Here is a 23,373-nt window from a genome sequence, read left to right on the forward strand (position 1 = left end):
CAATCGTTCAGAAAAAGTGAAGTTCACAGGATTTCTTCATAGCGAACTCCATAGCATCCAAATTTCCCATCTTCTGTCTCCTTCAGCTTTACCATCTTCCGTCTCATTCTCCTCGGCATTCCCAAGCTCTTACGTGGAGAGCTGCCGGGTGGAAGCTGTTACAAAGGCACGATAGGTCTCGGAAGCTCATTAAATAGAAAGCTTAGCGTATATAATAAGCGTTATTACCTTATTATATAGAAGCTTTTTATATATAAGTGGGCGTTGTTTACTGCAGTTCATACCGCTCAAGTCTTATTCCTTATATTTGCTGGATTGGACAGTCAAATAAAGTTAGCTACAATTTAGCACTTGTCCAGTGTAGGCCTTCTCATCTGTGTCTGTCTTGTTAATGAGGTGTACTACTTTCTGAAACTATGAACCATAAATTCAGACTGCAAGCTTTGTTGATCCACATTGTGTTTTCCGGATAGGCTGCGCCATAAAGGCGCAGCTCTTCTTTTTTTTTTTTTGACCTTCGGTAATTCCGCGTACTGTGTGATGCGCTTGGGAATGCCGACGGGACTGAGGCGGAAGATGGCAAAGATAAAGGAGATCGAAGATGGAAAATTTGGATGCTATGGAGACCGCATGGCTATTGCTATGTCTATCAGTCATAGTGAGGAAAATCTTAAATGCTGTGAACTTGCCTGCTATGAGTAGTGTTGTCCTTTCTTTTTTTCCAAGAAAGGCGTTGAAGTAACGAGCGTTAGCTGTTCGGTAGCATCATCTATCGTCCATGTGATGTATTGCCACGTGATTAGGCTACTTTTCCATACCTTATGGCGGGCGGGCGCCTATCGCCTTGAGGTCGGATATTTTTGACCAGTTTGGGCCGAAAAAGTTTTTCGACACTTTGGAGGGCCATTTTTTCTTACCTCAAGCCGGTAAGTGCCCGGTCGCCATGAGGTATGAAAATGTGAGCTGCCGAGTGCTGACGACATGGTCGCCATGTTAAGCCTAACCATAAGTAAATATGAACCTAATTACACAATATTGGTGTCTAACATGTCCTACTCATCGAGCCCGTCACGAATACTCATTAGTTAGATCATGACGTTATTGGTTAGTTAATTATAAGCAATTAAATATAAGCATAACCATTACTAAATATTAACTTCAATAGTTAATTTTGATGTCTAAGCTGTTTTACTCATATAGAGGATTCCAAATATGTAATTTGTTTTATGATGCCTCATTGATTAATTAATTAAAAGCGATTAAACATGGTCATGTGACTAGTTAACTGTGACGTCACAAAATCAGTGACGTCACAATTCGGTATGCTAATGACATCACCAATCAATCACCAATTGGGTTGCTATATTGATTTACATAGGGGCCGCCATCTAGAATTCCTCGGAATTTGAAAATTTCGTGGTAGCAGACCCCAAGAAATCGAAGAACATGATGAATTAGAGCTAATGCTCTTAAAACTGGCTGACGGATAGTTACTCCGTCAGTGACGTCACCAGAGCGGAGAAATACCACTGGCTACAGGAAAATGACGTCACCAGACGGGAGAATGCCCATTGGCTGGAGGGAAGGGACGTCAATAGACCGAGTTCGTCTGTGCGAAGCCTCCGGCTGCTGACCGTGGCAGGTGGCTTACGTGAAGAGCTCGAGAAGAGCGTTGCTTGGGAAGAGCAACCTGGGTCTCAGAAGCCCCGCCGGTCACTTCCGGCAAAGGCATCAACAGCTTGGAATACAAGCCACCCGGACGACAAATTCTTGCAAATCAACAGGACGTGACTGCATGACGCATCGAGCGATTAGCTTCACGGTCAGATGAAAACCGGCGTAAACGATTTTGCGATTTTTCAGACGCACGCAAGGCTGCAAAAGCCTTTGACGTGCAACACTGGGTTGCCGTCATCTGCGCCAGCAGAGTGGCTGTCAGCATGGCAGAAGAACTTTTCTTCAAGGCGCGGCGCAATTTCAAGGCCCACTTTGATGCTCGTTTGCTGCCGCTGTGCAATGAATAGCGAAATACGAATGCCTGAAATTGCTGTTGCATGTGTACATCTTTGCGTGCATGAAAACTTAAAAGGAATTCAAAAGTAATTGTAATGTAATGTCACTAGTTTTCGTCAGCAGTACTAGGTATTGTAATACGTGATTTTCGGGAGAATAACTAGTAACGCAATTTGCAAAACTAAACTAATTCTGCCATTTATCGGCCGCGGGTTGACTCAGCGGCTTTGGCGTTCGGCTGCTGATCGCAAGATCACGGGTTCGATGCGTGCGCGGCAGCCGTATTTATATGGAGGCGAAATATTAAAATTCTCAGTTGTGCTGCACAATATCAGAGCACTTTAAAGACCCACAAGTGGTCCCAATTAATCCGCAGCCCTCCACTGCGGCGTCCGTGATAGCTAACTTGTCTCTTAGGAATGTTTAACTACAAAAATTACCCTTTATATATTGTAATCTAACATGTCTGCTGGACATCGAGTCTCATTGTGCAGACGACATGCGTGCACATTTATCCCCGTCGCAATTCCAATGGCAATCGCGTAAGCTCTAAGCTAATCAGTGATGCTCGGTGCTCGGTGTACGTCATGCGATGACATAGCAGTAACTGCTGTGCTACGATTTGCTTTCAAGCCAGTGTGCCTTTATCATTTCTTGCAACATTCCCGGCCCATGCGCTCAAACACTTTGAGGCCTCAGCACTGCATTGCTCACCAAGTGCGGACGGCACCAGCAGAAAGAAACTGCCCACATCGCCCCAACGTCCGAAGGCGGATCCTCGAAGGTAAACTTCGTTTGCAATGCTAACACCGACTGGGACCCCCTTAATGCCGATTTAGCACTCCTCAAGCCGCGCAAAGCGCTATCGGTTTGCTCTGCCGTCTATTCTGATCTTCGCCAACATGCTAAATGCCTTGTGAAAGGCGCTGTCGACGGTCAGATTAATCAAGTGCACTTGGTGCTCCCAGCGAAGCTCTCGGGGTGCCTGCCAAGGGTGATCAAAGCGTTGCTTTCAGAGATGCCTGGCCCCTTAGCTCTTCGTAACGCCATTTGGCCTAGTTAGACTGTCTAAATGTGATATCGATCATTTTGAACTGCTTTGAAACGGCAGCTTTGTTGCATCATTAACCTATTTACGCCCACTGCAAGGCAAGGGCCTCTGCCTTGTCTCTAAAAAACCTTGGTCTGTGGCAGCTACGGCCACCTTATCCATGCAAACTCCTTAATCTCTTACGGCTCCCTGACTTCCCGCCGCCTTCTGCAAGGCTTGCCTTCTCTTGGAATCCATTTCGTTACCCTTAAAGAACATCTGTTATTTTCCTTCGCCTTACATGCCGTGCCCGTTTCTTCCGCTTTTTTTTTTCGACTAGGATATAATTAAGCCTTGTTTGTTCCCTGAAGCCAGTCTGCTCTTTCGGCCTCTTAACGTTACGCTTATTTTCCTTTCCAAGCTCTTTGTGTTGGCCTCAAGTTAACTTCAAGCATTTTCGAATTGGCCTCCACGTTTCTGCCTCATAGGTGAATAAACTACCTTGTAAACTACCACACTGGTAAATGCCTGCCAAACGCACTCCACCCCTTTCTTATCCTTCAAGTTATTTCACTCTAGTCATTAAGTTCTGCGGTCACTACCTGGCCATAGTAGGCGTACTCCCTCGTCACATTCAGCGCTTCGCTACTTACCGTATATAGGTTTCCTTCCGAGAAGGTTGAACATCATTTTTCGAGAGTGCGGTTGCTCTTATTATCCGCGCCACTAGAGGCGATTTTGTATCGGGTCAGCTGTCTCCGTCACGGCACCGCGCTAGTCGCGTGTTTGCCTGCGATGCAAGCAGGAGTCGACAACGCGGACCCTCACGGAGTGAGGTGATTGCGGTCGTTTAAGAGGCGTGCACTTCACTGAATGGCAGGCCTCGTTACTTGGATCTTTGCTGATGACTAGCACAGAAAAGCCAGAAATGTAGGACAGGGGATTGCCACGCAAAAGCGAGACCCGTTAAGCGTGCACTGAGCAAAACAATCGCAAAGTGTAACACAGAAGTCACACCATGGTGGCTTAGAATTACTTGTCGCTGGGAAAGTTGGTCCACGGTTTTGATCAAGAGCAAATTGCGCAAACACAAGACGAACACAGAACACTAGGAACGTTGGACTTGCACACACTTGCAGCTGATTCCATTGCCTCCCCGCAACAGCATATATAGGCGCAGGTAAAAAAAAACACCTAGCAAAAAAGTAACCCAAGTCAAGCCAACGCGTGTGTCAAAATGAAAGTCTGCAAAAAAGAGATAAAAATTGCAGAGTGCTCTTTCCTTCTTTGCTGGGCGCATTTTGTACCTCAGCCGATACATTGTGGACCGAAGGCAATAAAATGAGTTGGAAGTTCGTGCCAGCCCAGTCTTCCTCGTATCCTATGTTTGCATATCATGCATGCGCAGTTTGTTCTTGGTCAGCGCCATGGAAATAGCGCGGCATTTCTTGCAGTTAATCTTGATATTATTTACTTTTTCACTCCCCAGGGCGAGCTATACATAATTAATTCACAATGGCCTCGACGTCTCGTGGTGCTGAAGTTTCCGCAACGTCATCTACGTCATCCAGGTGAGTAAAATGTGCAAGTCACCACGACGACAGCTATGTTGAGCTGCGTTCCACATCCTGTTGTTAGAACTGCGCGCACGGTAGGTTCAAAAGGCTGTTATTAAAGGGACATGGCCGGTCTGCATTTGCTTCAGTCAGTGTTCTAGGTGGGTTCGTTTGTTGGTGATTTGGTTGTTTTGTTCATTCATTATTATACCTACGCCGCCGCAGTGGCTCTGTAGTTACGGCGCTCGTTTGCTGACACGAAAGACTCGGGATCAATCCCGGCCGCGGCGAACGAATTTCGATGGTAGCAAAGTTTTAGAGGCCCGTGTAATGTGCGATGTCAGTGTTAAAGAACCCCAGGTAGTCGAAATTTCTAGAGTTGCTTTGGGACGTTAATTACACGTAATCCATCTTGCACCGTACTTTTGATGTATGTGACCGGCCCCAGGAAGCTCCTGCTCGCCTGATCCTTGATTCCAGAACAAGGCAAGAAATTTAGGCTTTGTAAATCATAAAGAAAAATACTGCCATGCGGGCACTTGTGGTGCCTAATGGGTTAAAAGCCAGTTATAAAAAAGAAATAATGGTTCGAGAGTGAACCGTCGAGTGTTTTTCACACCCCAAGATGGACATACAAATGAATAGGGAAGATGCTACTCAGCGACACCACAGCTGAGGGTGGAGGTACGGGGTAACTCCCTCAATATCCTCTAGGAAGCAGGAGGCTGGGATGGCTGTGTGAATTATATTAGTTTGGGCGAGTTGGTTCATTATTAAAAGTACGCGTACTTACATGAAGAAGACATGGACGGACGACGAGCCAAAGGACATGTGCATAGCATAAAATTCCAATTAATTTATTTCTTAGCAGGCAGCTAAAATTCATACCAGCGAAAGCGATAAAAAAGGCGCGAAAACGCCTGGCGTAAAAACAATATACAGCGAAAAAACTACGATTCACTCATCACTGCCGCCAAGTATAATGTAAAAACAAGAACCATAAAGTGGGACGTCAACAAAAGTTTTTGTTAAATTCAAGGAGTCGGCATATAAGCCGATGACAGTGGAACACGTTAGCTCCTGATAATAGCATGTGTCAAGAAATCGAAAAATAAAAACAATAACAAATATTTCAGCAAACGGGCGATAAAAGGCCAAAAGGTGTCGTAGCAAAGCAAATCTAGGGAATGAAACTAGGGTTGGAAAGTAGTGTCAAACCGTAAAAATAAAATATGTTCCGAGGTAACGTAATTCAAGCAAGCAGTACACGAGTCCGTCTAAGACTAATTCCTTGTTCAGAAGTGAAACTGAAGCAGTGCTAACACCTGTCGCCGAATTTAGTTATATGAAGAGCCTCAATCATTTCTCTGAATCTATCTCTATGGCTCACAAATACAAGCCTTTGTATAACAAGATTACAATTCTAGTCTGTACCAAAACGAATACTCGGGGAAATGACTAAGGTACTGACTCCTTAGCAGTGCGAGGGAAGGCTTGCAATGTAGATTACCACCGTCGTGTTTTTCGCGACTCGCTAGTAAACAATTTAGTTACTTCCTTGCGGATGTCCGATGCATATTTAGTTGGCGTACTCATTCGGAACATGCAGTGAATATGCGCATCTGGAAACTCCCCGGTTACAGCACGGTGAGCGGAGAGGTCCCCTAGTCGCACCAATAACCAATCGCGGGTATTCGGAATGTCATTTACGCAGTAGAATATAAATTAATTACTAGCATGTTGAATTAGGTATATTTAAAAAAGATGGATGAAAAAAGATTAGATGAAGTGATGCAAAGGAAAAAGAGAGAATAGAGCTGACTTCACCTTCTGCAGCGTCCTGTGACTACGGAACGGTCCTGGCGATCAGGGGATGTGCCAACCTTATAGCGTCTTCGTCTTCCTCTCGCGGACAACTTCTTTCGCATGCGCAATCGAAGGGATATCCCTTATCGCGGGCCCCAGTGTTTACTGCTGCCTGTCTGTGGCGTAGTTTATATCGCGAAAGCTGACGCTTCGTGCTAATCCTTTTAGCGGCACAACGCAGTACACTGCCGCTCAGCCCAAAGACCCGAAGCTCACTGGCTATCCTACACCAACAAGGTTCACGTTATCTGCATCGCATAATGTGCCCTAGCAGTGACGTTGCATTGCATTCCTTCACTGACTGCTCGGTGAATGCCATGTTTTCATCGCTACAACGCTAGCCCTCAAGACACTGCGTGCGCAGTCCTGCCAGTGAAACGCATAACTTAATCCAAAGACGTGCAATACATGTAAAGCCCTTCAATTTCCTGCAAAGGCGGTTACTTCACCCTCACTCGTTTTTCGAAGGACGAAGCTGAACTGGACTTTTTTCAGGAAAGGCCATAGCCAAATGCATTTTTCTACTGGGAACACCTGAGCTGAAGGACCGTATACAGAAATCAGTAGCTGCAGCAAACTGACACCATAAAAGTTTTAATAACAAATGGTTGGTGTAATTTTCCTCTGGTCCGGGCAAAAAAGTTGAACAGTTGTTTGGGCGAATTGGGAAATTAAAATTAATCTATAGGATAGCAAAGAGCTTAGTGACTGTCTCACACATCTCAGTAGACACTTCAACATTGCTCAGAGGGAAGGGATGGTGGAGGGAACGAAGATAGAGGTGCCATAGCGGCTTCGGAATAATTCCGACCACCCGGCGACCTTTAGCGTTCTCTCACATCAAACAGCATATTGGCGCCTTTCGCGTTCCGCCTCCATCGACACGCTGCCGGTAAGTCGGTTCGTTCGGAATACGAGTAAAGTGCAGCACGAACTAAAAAATGAGTGAATAAATGGCGCGTGAACGGCGAGTACAGGCACCGACAATCAACTCGTTTTTATAATTAAACGGACTTTTCCATTTTAGCGATCAGCAACATCGCTCTCTACTTGTATGTGCATCTTCGTTGGGTCCGGCCTTCTTCGCGGCAGTGCGTAACTTATTGGAAATGAACAAACTCACCCAAACAAGAGTATTAACTCGAAACAAGAGTTCCGTTCCCAAATTTAACAGTGACCGTTACAAGAATGACCCGAAACGTCGGCTGACTTTGTTGAAGCTACAGTATTCTAGTTCAGTATTGTAGAATCAGAGCTTTGAATTTTTAGAGCGAAAAGCTCTACTCCTCCCATGCTTGAGCTTGAAGGTCAACTGGGTCTTGGATTTGACCTAACGGGAGGCGCGCCGCATATGCAAAATCGCGAGTGGTAAGTGCCTCGATCTTCTTCACCGACGCCACAGCTGTGCGCTTGGCAGTCACATCCGCCGCTGCGCTGGCTGCTGCTCGGCCGCTCTTCCTCGCCAGTTGTGGCATGTGATGTGTCACGTGATTCGCTCTTGCGCTGGGCAGTCATGTCGGACGCTCTGGACGTTCGCTCTTGCACTTGTGGTACATGATGCACCACGTGACTTGCTCTCGCCGAAACAATTTCCTCCCGCTTAAGTCCCGAAAAACTAAAGATGAATCAAAGCTTAACCATGTCTGTAGTAGTACTTATTTGCGACAAAAATTTATAAAATTTCTCCTTGGTGAGTAGGCTAAAGGCGGTTCCCCGCTTGACGAGGCCACCTCACCCTTAACAGCATTGGCAACTACTTACAGGATTTGATTAAGAGCAGTGCTTGCAATGGAATACAAACAAGTGATGACAGCGTGATTGAAGGTACGATACATATGGAATATGCCTGTATAACTTATTTTCAACTGCAAATCTAACCATGCTTAACCGAGCTTTCGCTCTGTGTATCCTGGTTCAGCTGAGTTGAGCTACAGACACTTTTTTTTGTCTTTCCACCTTCCCCCAGCTCCTGTTCCCCACCTAACCCCAGCTCCCCCTCCCCCCCTTTCGCCAGCTTCTCCTTTCCACCTTCCGTCAGCTTGTCCCGTACACGTTCCCGCAGCGTGTCTCGTAGGCCAGTGCGCACCCTGCGCAGCGGTATTAGGAGTGGGTTGTGGGCCATCAGCAAGTTGGTGGACGAGTTCCTCCTGGCATCGAAGGAAGGATGGATTACTCTGCAGCGGCTGATGTCGCAGAAGCGTATAGCCTTTGAGCGAGACGAAGAGAGCGAAAACTACGTCAGAATGGACGGAAAGACGGTCCTCATAACTGGAGGCAGCTCAGGTAAGGCACAAGTCGAATGAGGTAAAGCACAACTTCGTACCCAGAAACTCTGGAAAAAAGCATTTTTGAGCGGGAAACCTTTTATGAACGCAATTTTTTTTATAAGGTAAGATTTCTCTATACCAATCAATTTATCCGCCGATCACCCTACTGCCGTCTTGCATTTTTTTTTGTTATTAACGTTTTTGCCATCGTCAAAAGCGTTCCCTAGTGGTTTTCTATGGAGATCAATGGAAACACTTTAAAAGAATGATTTTTCTACATATCAGAAGAATGGACCATTACCTTTAATGTTTCCATGAAAGTACCTTACAATTTCGCATTTTCAAAATTTTTTGTCAGTCATTGTCGGACATGACTACTTTTTGTTTTCAACAGTAGTGTTGTTGCGTTTTTTTTACCACTCGCTCTCTACCTTGCCTTGAGGGGTAAAATAAAATAAATTACAATTAAGAAAGTATGCAGTCCGAATTCTGGGAGAGCCAGTCTTCAGACAGGCACATTGCAAACCCGGTCGTTCCATTCTCTCGTACGTAAAATCCCAGAAGTTTTACCGTCTATAGTGTGTCTATAGACTTCTGTCTATAAAGCCTATAGATTGTCTATAGAAAAATCCTAAACAAGTCTATAGGCAATACAAATGCCATAGACAGTCTATAGATAATCTATAGATTTATGGCCATACACGTTCAGTAGACTTTTGTCTATAGACACTCTATAGACTATGAATAGTCAAAAATCAATATCTTTAGGAAGTCAATAAGAAGTCTATAGACTGTCTATAGACCATTTCTATAAGAGCCGGGCCAAGTGAACAGGCCAAATATCCATTCTCATTGGTTAGACGAAAATCGGGTACGTGTCCCTGCTCGTCACACCTGCAGGAGTGGGCCTGGCCGCGGCCAAGGAGCTGGCGAAGCGCGGAGCACGCGTGATCCTGGGCTGCCGCGATGTGCTGATGGGACGCGAGGCCGCCTCGGCCTTGTTCCTGCTCACCGAACACCACGTGAAAGTGCGCGAACTAAACCTCGCCTCGTTCGCCTCCGTATGGGACTTCGCCGAGGAGGTGCTCTCCACGGAGGAGCGCCTCGACGTGCTCATCAACGCCGCCGCCGTGGTGCCTGGTAAGTACTATCCGACAGGCGTGTATGGGGCTAACTTAAATTGCTGTCGCAGATGTGCTATGAATCGTGTACTAGCACCGTTGCAGTTTCCCTTTTCGCAGCCAAAGCTGTAATAGGTTTGTACAAGTCACTTAGTAGAAGCAGTTTAGGGGTCAGAACGGCAGCCGTGCAACGCATTTGATCGACACCACCGCCAGGTACCTCGAAGCACGATTGACACAGGATGCCAGTTATGCGCCTTTCCTTTCTTCAAAACCAGCGCAGCAGGAGGAATGCAATCGTTAGGCCTTTTTTTTTTTTGTCGTCAGGCCACTGTCGCGTGGCCTCCATAACATCCGAACATCTGCGATGTTCGCTTGTATTTTTGTTTTCGTTGCGTAAAATGTTTTCCCAGCTGTTAGCTGAGAGATATGGCAGGAGCTTTCTGGGGAGAGGATTTCCCTCCCATCTCCAGAGAATACGGTCATTTGCGCTAAGGTTTCTGTCCCAATTTTGGCAAATAAGATTAACTTCACCTTTTGTAATTAAGGCCAATCGATATGGGCTCATAAGACTTTTTGTCTGAGCTCTTCTAAGAGTCATGGCTTGTGGCATGGTAAGCTCTGGGTGTGGGCGTGGGTAAAGTCGCCTGTTTTTCCTATATATACTTGTAATCTCGTTGTATGTGGTGGGTGACTCCGCCAGCGGCTCATTTGTGCAGACGGCCCGTTTGGTTATTCGTCCGCCTTCTCGTTTCCTGAGCAGCTGGAGTGGTGATAACGAAAACATTTATTGCCACGCAATGCAAGGGGGCAACTCCCCCCCCCCCCCCCCCCCCGCTTGCGTGGCACGAGACAACTCTTGGGGGATGCCCTTAAAGGGCAAAGGACAGCCCTTGGAGGGCTATCCGCTGCAAGGCGTCGGTAATTATCCGGCGCTGGTCAGCAGCAGCGCATCTGGCCAGGAGAGTCTCCCAGTATGGCTCCGCCGTGGTTGGGGATGGAGGGTGTGGGAAAGTAGGGCATGTGAGGAGGAGGATGTCAAGAAAGTCGCCCGGTTTAGACATAACTGCAGCGCGAAAAAAACGACCACATAGGGAAGAACACAATCAAGAAAGACTGTATCGCTCTGACTGTATAGCGACTGCATAGCGAGTGAGAAGTGACTGTATAGCAAAGCCGAGCTATTTATATCTTTCTTAGAGCTGCTTCACAGCAACCGTCAGCATTTCATACTTCCCTCTGGGTTAGGGCGCTTGTCTGCTGAGTCCATGGACGCCGGTTCGATCCCGGCCGCGGCGGCCGCGTTTCGATGGCGGCGAAGCGCAAGGCGCCCGTGCACTGCGCGTGCGATGTCAGGGAACAGGAAATTTATTCTATTTATTTGCTGACACTGCGTCTCTTTGGTGCAGGGATTTTAGCAGCGTGGGAAAAAAGTCACAAAAGAGGCAAGCATAAGCAATAAAATAACCGTTCAAGTTGAAGCTCTGGTGCCAGCATCAACAATGCAACCATTTGAACATGGTGCTAGAAACAATAAAAAAAATTAATCAAAAATACATTAAGATATCAACGTGACAAATGCAGGAACACGAACTGGGCAGTGCTTTGCGGGAACGTATTTATTTAATGATACTAAAGAATCCCAGGTGTCGAAATTAATCCGGAGTCGTCCACTACGGCGTCCGTCGTAGCCCATGCCACTTTGGTACACGTGTATCATCATCATCATCATCATCATAATCATCAGCCTGATTACGCTTACTGCAGAGCAAAGGCCTTTCCCATCTCTCTCCAATTAACCTTGTCCTTCGCAAGTTGCGGCCGCCGTATTCCTGAAAATTTCTTAATCTCATCCGCCCATCTTTCTGCCGCCCCCTGTTACGCTTGCCTTCTCTTGGAATCCACTCCGTTACCCTTAAGGACCAGCGGTTATCTTGCCTTCGCATTACATGCCTTGCCCAAGCCCATTTCTTCCTCTTGATTTCAACTAGGATGTCATAAGTAAACGGCGCACGCTATTCCGTTCGAAACAAAATCACACCGAGTTCTCTGAAACAAAGAATAGATGAATGACTTTTATTCGCACCCGTCACCATTGGCGGGGAAGAAGGCTTTAGCCTAAACCCTATTCACTCCTTTAGCCGTCGGCCGCAATCCCTTGGGACTCGGAGGCGGTCAGGGCGAGACCGATGACTTTGGGTTGCTCTTCTGCTTCGTGGTTGAGTAATAAGGTCTCCCAGGATTCTACATTTCTATTCGGGTCGTTGTAGGATGGGTAGGTCCAGACCGTGTGGACCACATCTGCAATGCTATCGCAGTGCCAGTATTCTCTACTACATTAGTGCCAAAATTGTGAGCAACCGATTGTCGTACAGAGTAATGTGTGGTGTCATATTATTTCTAGTTGCATATGGCTTACATGTGCTAGTCATTGAGCAGGCAAGGGAAGGGAAAGAGGGGCTCGTTATGACATACATGACATTGAAACCAAGGAGCATAAGGAATTTTTTAAACTTGTGCTGTTGATAAATGGGAGAATATTGTGGTAATTATGTAAAGATAATTGATAAGAAAGCAGAAGCAAAACAACCACATGCTGCCGGTGGGATTGGAACCTACGGCCTCCGAATTTTGAATTCACTGCTCTACCAACTGAGCTACGACGACGGCGTAGGGCAACTACCGAATCCACTACTATTCAAATGAATTGCTTCGAGGAGGCCTAAAGTAGAGCTATCAAAAAAGCAGCAATACCAGTGCCGTGACTTTACCATTGCTTCACGTACTACATAATTGTTCTGACTACCTACGTTTCAACAATGCCGCTAACTTTAATTCAGACTGAAAGCTTCCCTGTTTCGCTGCAGTGCCAACACACGCAGCAAAAACGATCAATAAACTCTTTTCTTAAAGGGGCTCAATAAAGTTGCGGTATGCCTGGGATGTTAAAGCTCGCCGCTTCACGAATATTGTCCAGCAATAAAGTTTTTATGCGCTTTGTAGAAGCTAAGTTATCTGTAGTCAAAATTTGAATTTGAGCGTCTTCGTTCCTTTCCCTATCCTCTCGTCACTTTTCAGCGCTCCTCAGATCCCATCTCCGGGGCGGAGCTTCCTGAACCGCCGGAGCTACGCGGCTTACTGGCCGCGGCCATGGTAGCTGCCTGTCGTTTGAAATAATCTAACCAATAGCAACCTCTCAACTGGTATACGCAGGTGCGAGCGACGGGGAGGGTGTGAGCATGAAAGTCGCCGGGAAGGGCTCACCAACTTTCGCGCGTAATTGTGGATTCTCTGCTGCGTGTAGAAGTGTATTATTTGGCGCAGGTTTTCATGAGAACATATGCAGTGACTGAGCGAGTTGACGCGCTCTCTTCGGAAGACGTTTCAGAGCCCCTTTAAGGACAATGCATCTTTCTTGCCCATGTAGTGCACTTCACGAGCCAATTTTCTTATTTTTGTGTATGCTTTAGGAGAGGTTCCGTGACGTCATGGCCTAATATGCTCACGTTCGATCGAATAAAAGCAGCGAAGAACTTCCCTAAAAAAATTTCTTGTAGCCGCCGCAGTGGCTCACTGGTTATGGTGTTCGGCTGCTGACCCACAGCACGCGAGTTCGATCCCGGTCGCGGCGGTTGCATTTTGATGGCGGCGAAATGCCTGAGGCCCATGCATTGTGCGAAGTTAGTGCACGTTAAACAACCCCAGGTGCTCGAAATTATCCGGAGCCCTCCACTACGGCATCCCGTACAGCCTGAGTAGCTTTTCGGCGGTAAACCCCATAAACCAAACCAATTTGTCGAAGGAGCGATATAATCTAGAAGGAAGGGAGTTCCATAGGAACTCCGGACAGAAGGGGAAGCAGCCTAGATAGAATTCAAGGGGTTCCATGGGAGTTTCAATCTATTCCTCACGCACCTCTTTGTTAATGCACTAAAGCATCGGTGTTTTTGAGTAAAACAATAAACGATGTAACAGTCTCGCATCTCGACGGACACCTAAACCGCGTCGTAAGAGAAGAGGGAAACGAATGAGCGAAAGAAGCATTAGAGAAAGAGGTGCCGTATTGGAGGGCTCCGGAATAATTTCGATCACATGGGAATCTCTAACATGTACTGCCATCGCAGAGCACAAGGGGGCCTTATGAATTCCGCCTCCATCGAAACGCTGCCGCCGCGGTCGGTTTCGAGCCCGGGTACTCTGGCTCAGTAGAGGGCGCCCTAAACACTGAGCCACCGCGGCGGGTAGCTCTCAAGCATTAAAAAAATCGATGGTTTTGACGAAAGGAAATGGTGCAGTAACTGCCTCACTTGCCGTGAAGTGAGGTGCCGTAGTGGACGCCTCCGGAATAATTTCGACCACCTGATGATCTTTAGCGTGCACTGACATCGCACAGCACACGTGAGCTGAAGTTCGGTCGAGCTTAGCGAGGATGAGGTTACGAGAAGATGAAACACGCATGTATTCCAATTAGCTGTCAAGAGCAGCATTCGCGGCCTTGGCTGCCCATTTCTGCATTTCCTCTCTGCCAAGATGCGATTTAAGCACCAATACGCAGTCTTGGTATTTAGCCATCGCTGCAGGTAGGTTCTGCACTTCACAGAGGCTCTGCAGAGAGAGACTTTAATGAATACAGGAGAGGTCTGCCTGCTTGTTGCTCCATGTTACTCCAGGTGTCGGAATGAGTTGCTTAATACAATGAAGAGTGACCTGGCTATGTTTACTCACACAAGCAGAAGAATGGTCATGTAAATGGTGCTGCCATTCCGTGACGCCAATAAGCGGCACTCAGCTGAAAAGATTAGGATGATAGAAAATTCGCACATATACGGAGTCTTGTAAAAATGCTTCGCAAGCTACAGGCGCAGCTCCACTGCTATACATCACGTAGGAAGGAATAAAAAAAGCTGAAGACCACTGCCTTAACGCTCTCCTATTGACTTCCAGAATCGATCATAAAGAGAATCACCATAGACGACAACGAGCGCTCCATTCAGACGAACTACATCGGCCATGTTCTGCTGACAACTTTCCTTCTCGGTAAGTTTCTTCGGCGTCGTCCTTCAACCGGATTTTTGAAGTTAAATAAGTGTCAAAGAAGTATCTGTAATTTAATCTTGCTATTGTTTATCTCAGTAAAGCATCGCCACTGAGCTTCGCGTCCTGTGAAGCTCGTGTGGAGACGAACGCAAGAAGCACGAGACAGTCCGCCTAAAACTATCCTGCCAAAGTAGCGGTAGTAGCACCGTAGACTCTAGTGCAGTGCACAATGTTGCCAGGCTCAAATGAATCTCTGCAGTCCATTGCTTGTATACAGCTCCTATGCAACAGCGCTGTGACTGCTTTGATTCTCTTCGTTTGAGATGCGCATAGTATAGATCAGACTTGAAATTTACAAAATTTTGAGAGACTTTAAATACTTCGTTAAGCGAGGCCAGGACTCGCAAACGCTCAGGTGACCGCACAGACCGATTCAGATTTCCGGCTAGTTGTGACTTTTGACAGCTATAGCCATAATCTAGCTGCGGTCAGCGTGGACACATTTTCTAAAACAGCAAAACAAAGCGGCTTTATAGAGATGTCCACCCGAAACGACCAAGCTTTGTGTAACCTGAGTGCCAAAGTTAGCAACCTTAAGCGCTTGTTTTGCTGCATATAAAGCGGCTCTGGTTATCACGTTTTGAAAGCTTTTGTTCCTGGATTATGCACAGCTTCTCGCAACTCTAGAAGAGGTGGTAGTAAGTCTGCATGGTGACTTCTCTGTATGCGTTGCTCTCAAGTTTTCCTTGCCTTTGCAAGGAAAAAAAAAGGTCACTCCGTTCGGGTCGAGGTGTACCCAGTTGCAGCTCTAAAGGTCAGCATCAGACTAACTACGTCTACTGCTGGAGGAAGGCTTCTCCCATGTACCGACCATTCATTAACCCTACCTTGCAAGCAGCGGCGGCCACAAGATTACGTAGCATGACTCACAGATTTCTCTCTCACGAGTGTATACCTGAACATTACTGCAGGGCCTAATTGTCATTGCAGAATCCTCACCTCTCCGGAAAGTGCACGGAACACTGCCCAGACAGAGAAATTCTGACTTGTTCCCAGTTTTTCCCCCTTTATAACCGATGAAAATTTCAAAAAATTAGCTTTCAAAATAAAATCATCCGTAGTTAAGCCGAAGTGCACATGAAGCGAACTGAAACGATTAAAAACCAAGTAGGCGGTGCAGACTCGCCGCACCGGGCATAATGCAGTTTTTCCGCTGCGGAAAGCCTTCTTTGCTTGTGGAGCCCTCGCGGCAGGCGTGTCCGTCACTGTTGCTACTCCCCACAGAGCTGCTGCAGAGGAGCGCCCCCAGCCGTGTGGTGAACGTGTCGTGCGGCGTGCACCAACTGGGTAGCGTCGAAGGGGTGCTGGGCCTCCTGCTACGGGACGAGAGCCTCTTCCTGCACCCGGGACTCGCCTACTACCACTCTAAGCTGGCTCTGGTGCTCTTCACGGAGCTGCTGGCGCGCGACCTGCGAGGTTCCGGTGAGCGCGTACCCGTACATGTGCCCGCTTTCCTGAGCCCACTTGCTATACACGTACGACTAAGTGTTTGCACATACCGAGAAGACCGGCGCCAAGAGACTGTTCGAAGAAAGGTACTGAAAGTGAGCCTCTGCTAAGCTATACTTCATCTCACAAGTCGTTTGCACCACTGTGGGAGGTAGAGCTTTCTCGTCCAATCAGGGCCAAGAAAGACAATCCCTCAAATAATTGAGGCGTGTTCTACTTTTAAACAATTATCGCAGTAATTGAAAAGGTAGTTCAGGATGACGTTTCGAAAGCGCAGCGATCGTTTCATTCACTGGTTAAATTAGCAGAGAAAGTCCGCACGAACACAGCACTCAGTAGGCCTGCTGCGAAGTGAGGCGCCGCCATTGTAAACATGGCGTTAGTCGAGTCAACAGTCGCCTGCCCGCAGCAGCGGAATACTGGTGCTCTTTCCTTCCAAGTGATGGCGCCACCATTCGCGGGGTGAGGGGCGCGGAGGAACACGCTTTGCAGAGCGCGCCGTTTTGATTGGCTGAGATGGCCGCAGCCTTCACAGCGCTACAAACAACTTACGAGATGAAGTACAGCGTATTTTCAGAGTACCGCTCACCTTCATCTTCCCTCCCACGCCTTACAAAATGGTGTACGAGTCCCGTGCTATTCTGTAAGCGAAAAGACGTCGGGCAAAATCTCCTGCTTCGAGATCTGTCTGCGGGTACTCCACAGCCTTAGAAGGGTGGTGTTGTCGTCGAAAGCTGTCTGGTCTGGTTGCACAATATGGGGCCGTTCTCGAGGATGGGTTCTGCGTGATATGAGGCCGAAAAAGGGAAATGTTTTTTACAAATATGAACCGGAACAAGACGATGGAGGCAAGCTAGATCAACGTTCTGCCTAGTCTACGCACGTGTTCGAGCCGTAGATCTCGAACGGTGGGTGACAGTTCGGACCCTCGTAGAACTGGGCAATCAGTTGTTGAACGCTGGTGCAAGCACTCCACAGGTGTCGCTCTCATAGGCATTGCGCGAAAGCTTTCCTGCCTTGCACCTTTAATTAGCCCGGTGCAAGGTATACAGGGCGTGTCACCCAAGACTGTACACAATTTTTTAAAATATGCTTTTTGAGTTGGGCATAGCATTGTCAGCGGTGGAGTACATCAGAATAAAGCTAAGACGTGCTAACTAGCAGGCTGGTTAAATAATATTGAATAGTTAACGTTTTAACTATTACTGTTAGGCAACTTATTGAGAGGCGTCTAGCTCACCGTAAATAATATCTATATCAGTTTTATAATTTCGAAAACGCGATTACCCGTGGCGCGGTGACCCAACTAATTTTGGCTGTTTCGGCGAGTTGCTTTGCCTGCAGGCTTCTCGAAAGGCATGTATTTTGACGGGATGCAGCCAAAATTTGATGGGCCGCAGCGCCGCGTTTTCGAGTGGGTAATCGCGTTTTCGAAATTATAAAACTGATATAGAAATTTTTTACGGTGGGCTAGATGCCTCTGAATAAGGAGCCTAACAGTAATAGTTAAAAAGTTAACTATCCAATATAATTAACGATCCTGCTAGTCAACCCGTGTTAGCTTTATTCAGATGTACTACATCGTTGACAATGCTATGCCCAACTCAAAAAGCATATTTAAAAAAAATATGTTCAGTCTTAGGTGAAACACCCTGTATAACCGTGGATAAATTTGAAATGCACTGGACGCGCGCGGCCGAATAGAGTATCATTCATGCACATGCAGAATGAGGCCTGTGATCGCAGCGCCCTCTGTCGGCAGAGCGGTGAAACTGCACCCGCAGAAGCAAAGCCATTGGAACTTTCTCACTGCCATAGAAACCAGATGCTATCGCGCGATGCTGATCTTAGCGTTTGGCAAGTCGGCCACCGCTCAACGCAACCACGCTATACAAGTGCGGTAAGCTTTTTTTTTTTTTTTTGCTTTTGGAACTGGGGAACTAGACTGGACACTCGCGAAGGACGCAAGGGGCGGAGGCAGCGAACGAACGAGTTAACTATCGAGTGGCCAAACCATAGAATGAGAGAACGTCAGGCGAGAGTGAGTGCTCTCGCACCATGCGCAACAGGTTCAAGTAAGCGAAAATGGGCCGCTTAACGTAGAGCCATCTTGTAGCACGTACAAGAAATAAGGGACTTCTTTGAACAGCAATCGCCCCTGTGTCCCGCCTATAAATCTTGCACAGTGGTGCGGTGCGACTTTTGTGCAAAAGTGGAAACTTTTCAGAAATAAACTAAACGAAAAAAAGCGCTCAACAAGTTTTAAGTCTCGTACTTCGTTCTATCTGCTTTCGTTTGGCGTCATGAAACGAATTTTTCTTGGCAGTTTTGTACCCGTGTTATTTGATATCTATATTTTTGGTTATGCGTTGCGCATGAAACATGCCCCAGCAATTGACAAGCTCTCTTCCTTATTGTGGTTCAGACCCCTTTTTGTTATTCTCACGGCCACCACGCAAGGACATGTCGAACGATTCAGTGGGCTTTTCTTGATGCGTAGCTTGCGACGCCCAGCGAGAACTGGCGACATTCTTTTTCAGGCAGGCCAGATTTTCACACGCCCACACAACCGCCAAATGCATCTGCGTGGGCAATCGCCGTTAATAAGTTTACGCAGGCATTGCTGGGATTGAAACGGGGCATAATTACAAATAATTAATGAACGGCTGAATTCATTAATGACAAATTAATTATTCACCACACTCTTGAGAAACTTGAGCTGCACGCTCCTATTTTCAGGTCAGTAGATACCCGTTAAAAGCAGATGACGTCAGATTTAAACAAACTTTCCACCCGACGGTAAGGATATATTAGCTTTCCTGAATCGATAGACTGCCGTGTTTCAGTAATAAATAGGCTACTAATGTGGTCAGAAATGGCGCCTTTATAAGCTAGGAAAGTACCAAGAGTGCTATAGTGCAGGCATAGCTTTCACCGGCAATTTTCAGAAGCAAAGTACGGTGACGTGAAGGTAAATTTGTGAGCGCGGTTCCTAGAGGCTAAGCACCATTAAATTCCAAATGTAGATCACGAAGTTTTTTGTTCTCGACGTCACACATTTTAACACATTTTTTTTTGTTTGTTCGCTTACCTTGCACTTACAACTTATGCTTACTTCTTTTACTGAATTGTATAACCAGGAACATGACGCTTGTATGTTGAATTTTTTGTTTTTGTTCTCTTTCTATAATTTTTAACCACTCCCCTCTGAAATGCCTTTGGCCCTGAGGGTATCAATAATAAATAATAAATAAATAAACTGAGAGCCGGGAAAAAAGTTCCATTAACCCCTTGTAGGACAGCTTAACTCGTGTTATCCCACTTGCTTGAAATGCCGGTAACTGGACAACGGTGCATCTACGTGTAATTTTTTTTCGTGCTAAATATACCAAACAATCAAGCAAACCATTTAGTGTGTTTTTAGTTTTCGCTAACAGGCCTCCTTGGTGTTCCGCGTGAATTTACAAGCGTGGGTGCAAGCTTTGACGCGGCGCATATCAGCGGGAGATATAGTTTCAAAAACTGTTGACCTTCTGAACCTTTTCCGTCAGTCAACTGCCTCGCAATACTTCTTGAATTTTCAATTTCACTGCAAGTTCAAGTTCTCTTATACGTCGGTAAGACTGAGGTACGGATACGTAACACATATGAGGTCTATTTACGAAGTCATGGATACAAATGGTATCCCCCCCCCCCCCCCACACACACACACTTTTCTGCATAATTAGCAGTTGAAACGGCTTGAATGCGATGCCAGTCAACTTCTAAAGTGCCGCCGCAGTGGCTCAGTGGTTATGGTGCTCGGCTGATGACCCGAAAAGCGCGGGTTCGATCCCTGCCGTGGCGGTCGAATTTCGCCTCCATCGAAATTCGAGAGGCCCGTGTACTGTGCGATGTCAGTGCGCGTTAAAAAACCCCAGGTGGTCTAAATTTCCGGAGCCTTCACTACAGCGTCTCTCATACCCTGTGACGCTTTGGGACGTTAAACCCCCATATACAAATACACTATTAAAGTCATTCCGAGTGCAATTTTGCCCTTTGTATGCATGTGAGAAACGCATACAGCGTGCGCCGTATAAAAGGTGGAATCCGCTTTTGTCAGCAATAAATTGGTCTCTTATTGCCGAAGAAGCAACACATAACAAGAAAGACTCGTGCAATCGATTTTTTGTTTACTATAACACGAATTGAGCATGGATCCGCTTGTCGCCCAGGTGTCACTGTCAACACGGCCGACCCGGGAGTGCTGAAAGAGGGATCATGCGTAAACTATCCAGGAGTACAAGGCTCGCTAACCAATTGTCTCAGGCGTCGATATGGGAAGGTACCGTACGATCAAATATCTCTAATGCCTGCATGCGGAACTTTGGGCGCATAACTGTTGATATGCGATAGCCCTGCCATGTCTGCGCTGCCACAATTAGAGCGATATCCTCGCGCGTACCCTTATAAAAATGGTTCATATACAGTCTATAGACTTCTTATAGACTCTATTACTTCTTTTTGTCTATTCATAGTATATATAGGGTCACTTTAGATAAGCACTTGAAGTTTCATCTCCATGTCCAATCACTCATGCATAAGGTTTCCTTCGGCATTCATATCATAATCAAAACACGTGCATACTTTCAACCGCACATCTTACGTTCATTATATTATGCATATATCCACAGTCACCTTAGCTACTGTTTGTCCTGCTGGGGAAATACATATTTCACTCACATTGAAAGACTTCAGCGCCTGCAGAATCAGGCCATCAGGCTCATGTCATTCAGTTCATTCCTAACACACTCTTTACCACTTTATCATAGCTTGCGCATACTTCCACTTCAACAGTTATTCACTGTGAAATTATCCATCATTATCTACAAGGTAATTAATCATCATGCTCATATTGATGGCTTTCCTGATCAGCTTATAAATACTAATTTTACTAGGTTTCAACAGCGTAATAATCTTCTTCTACCTAAAGTGAGGACTAATTATGGAAAATTTACCACAATATTTGCCGGCACATCTTGTTGGAATACTTTGCCATGTGAAATTAAAGCGTCGTTTACTGTTCACTCATTTCATCACCGCATTAAAGAGTACTTAATTAATTTCCTGTGTAGTCCACATGCCTAAACAGTAGTAATCCTTGTTTAAAGTCTCATTTTCTTTGCATTATGTTTCAAAGTTGTTGCTGTATATACTTTTTGTTCCGTTTTTCACACATAACATTGTAATTTTTTTTGTAGATTGTTTATTTATGCTAATTGATACACTGCCTTCCATTCTTTGCAATTTTACCCCACTTGATTTGTTCTAGGAGGTCCCCCCGACAGTCGTGTACTATGGGACCTCCTTCTGTACTGATTTTATTGTATTTGTATTACTATGTGCGTTTTAAATAAACTTGAAACTTGAAACTTAACTTGAAACTGTCTATAGACAAGTATACTAAAAGTGCGGGACCATAAATCTATAGATTGACCGTAGAATGCATATAGAATTTGTATTGCCTATAGACTGTTCTCCAGGATTTCTTTATAGACAGTCGAAAGACTTTATCGACAGGAGTTTATGTACCATCTGTATGCTGTCTAAAAAAATTTGTACACAGATGTTTCAATGTCATTTTGTTTCTTCTTTCAGACGGCCGTCGAGGGCGCGCAGATCCTCGTCTATCTGGCGGCCGACCCCTCGGTTGCCAACGAAACTGGAAATTACTACCTCGACGGTAGACGACAGAAGCCCGTCATAGATGGACCAGTTCCTCCTCGCGTGCAGGGAATTTACGAGCTGACACTGCGACTGTCGAACGCTCAAGAAGCAACGCAGTTATTGGCCCAGTGAGGGCTGTGTGTTCTCACGGACAACCCGCTGACGTAACGCCTTGTGCTTGATTTGTTTTAGACCTAATTCTTCTCTGACAACCTTTATATATATATATATATATAAGGACTGATTTTGAACCTCGACCACTTCGTACAATGACGGTTAGGGGTCATAAAAGGCCACTTTTGCGGCGCCCGTTTTTATTTTTCGTCAAAATAAGCGCTGGTCTGAAATAAAAAAATGATTGCCCCCTCGAGCGCTAGTCTTATAAAGGAAGTCAGTGCTACACCATCCCAAGACTGTGGCACAAACTCGCGTCTTTAGATTTCGTTTAGGCGTCGGTGAATGAAGTGACCTCAGAATAACGCGTCTAATGTCACACGTATCTTCAGTGACCTCACCGTCCACCTCGCTATTCCATCTGCTGCTTGGTGACAAGGCTCACCAAACAAGATGCAACGTTCCCTCTGCGACTTGGTTCTAGAATGAAGTAGCTCAATTCGACCAGCAGGCGTAAAAAGAAGCCTATGATTGAGGGTTTATGCTAAGCACGGTGCAAAAAAAAAAATGGCAAGAGAAATGTCGTTGGAACTGACGAAATTTCCAAACGGAGCTTTCAGATTTTATTTATTTTAACCAAATATGTTCTACCTTCAAGTCCACGCATCAAACGCATGTAGAATTTTTTTCTCTACTGAATTGGGACGGGATAAACTGGTACAAGCGCCAACGAGAGGGCAACTTAAGTCTCATTTGAAAAAAAAAAAAACCTTTTACCGGCGCGGGCTCCGCAGAGCACATTAAAACACGTACACGGGGTGAGAATAACTCGCAGGACGTTTACCACTACGTAACGCCTGACTCAGGGACAGCTGTTGAGGTATTTTTCTTTACAGATATACTGACGTAAAGAATTTGTGTCGAGACATGCAAAAATGCATAGTTATAGACTACTCTTGGCAACAACTCTCCGGTTTATTTATTAATTCTGCAGAGCCGATTCGACTCCAAGCGGGGGTGAGCACAAAATATCACAATGTAATACCATAAAATACAAGTACGCTTGCATATACACATGATACGATCGTGTGCACATTACAGTATGCACATATCTATCAAACAAACACATTACAAAGTTCACACACTGAAGGCTA

At 46.0% G+C, this 23,373-nt stretch overlaps 1 protein-coding gene across 3 annotated transcripts in view; it reads left to right on the forward strand.

The window, feature by feature from the left end:
* LOC149341147 (retinol dehydrogenase 14-like) overlaps nucleotides 1-23,373 on the forward strand; it is a 243,055-nt gene extending 219,682 nt beyond the window's left edge. Inside the window, exons 2-8 of one of the 3 annotated variants that reach the window (XM_089543038.1) lie at nucleotides 4,533-4,614; nucleotides 8,432-8,748; nucleotides 9,633-9,872; nucleotides 14,798-14,890; nucleotides 16,175-16,372; nucleotides 20,614-20,723; nucleotides 22,037-23,373. In XM_089543038.1, coding sequence (XP_089399164.1) covers nucleotides 4,559-4,614; nucleotides 8,432-8,748; nucleotides 9,633-9,872; nucleotides 14,798-14,890; nucleotides 16,175-16,372; nucleotides 20,614-20,723; nucleotides 22,037-22,237 — 1,215 coding nt within the window. In that variant the 5' untranslated portion in view covers nucleotides 4,533-4,558 and the 3' untranslated portion in view covers nucleotides 22,238-23,373. Of the gene's footprint in view, nucleotides 1-4,474; nucleotides 4,615-8,431; nucleotides 8,749-9,632; nucleotides 9,873-14,797; nucleotides 14,891-16,174; nucleotides 16,373-20,613; nucleotides 20,724-22,036 lie in introns of those variants that run through there. The other 2 variants (XM_089543039.1, XM_089543040.1) reach the window with 2 other exon arrangements.

The sequence above is a fragment of the Amblyomma mixtum genome, chromosome 5 (genome assembly GCF_055824585.1).
Source record: "Amblyomma mixtum isolate Tamu chromosome 5, ASM5582458v1, whole genome shotgun sequence".
Taxonomy (NCBI): Eukaryota; Metazoa; Arthropoda; class Arachnida; order Ixodida; family Ixodidae; genus Amblyomma; species Amblyomma mixtum.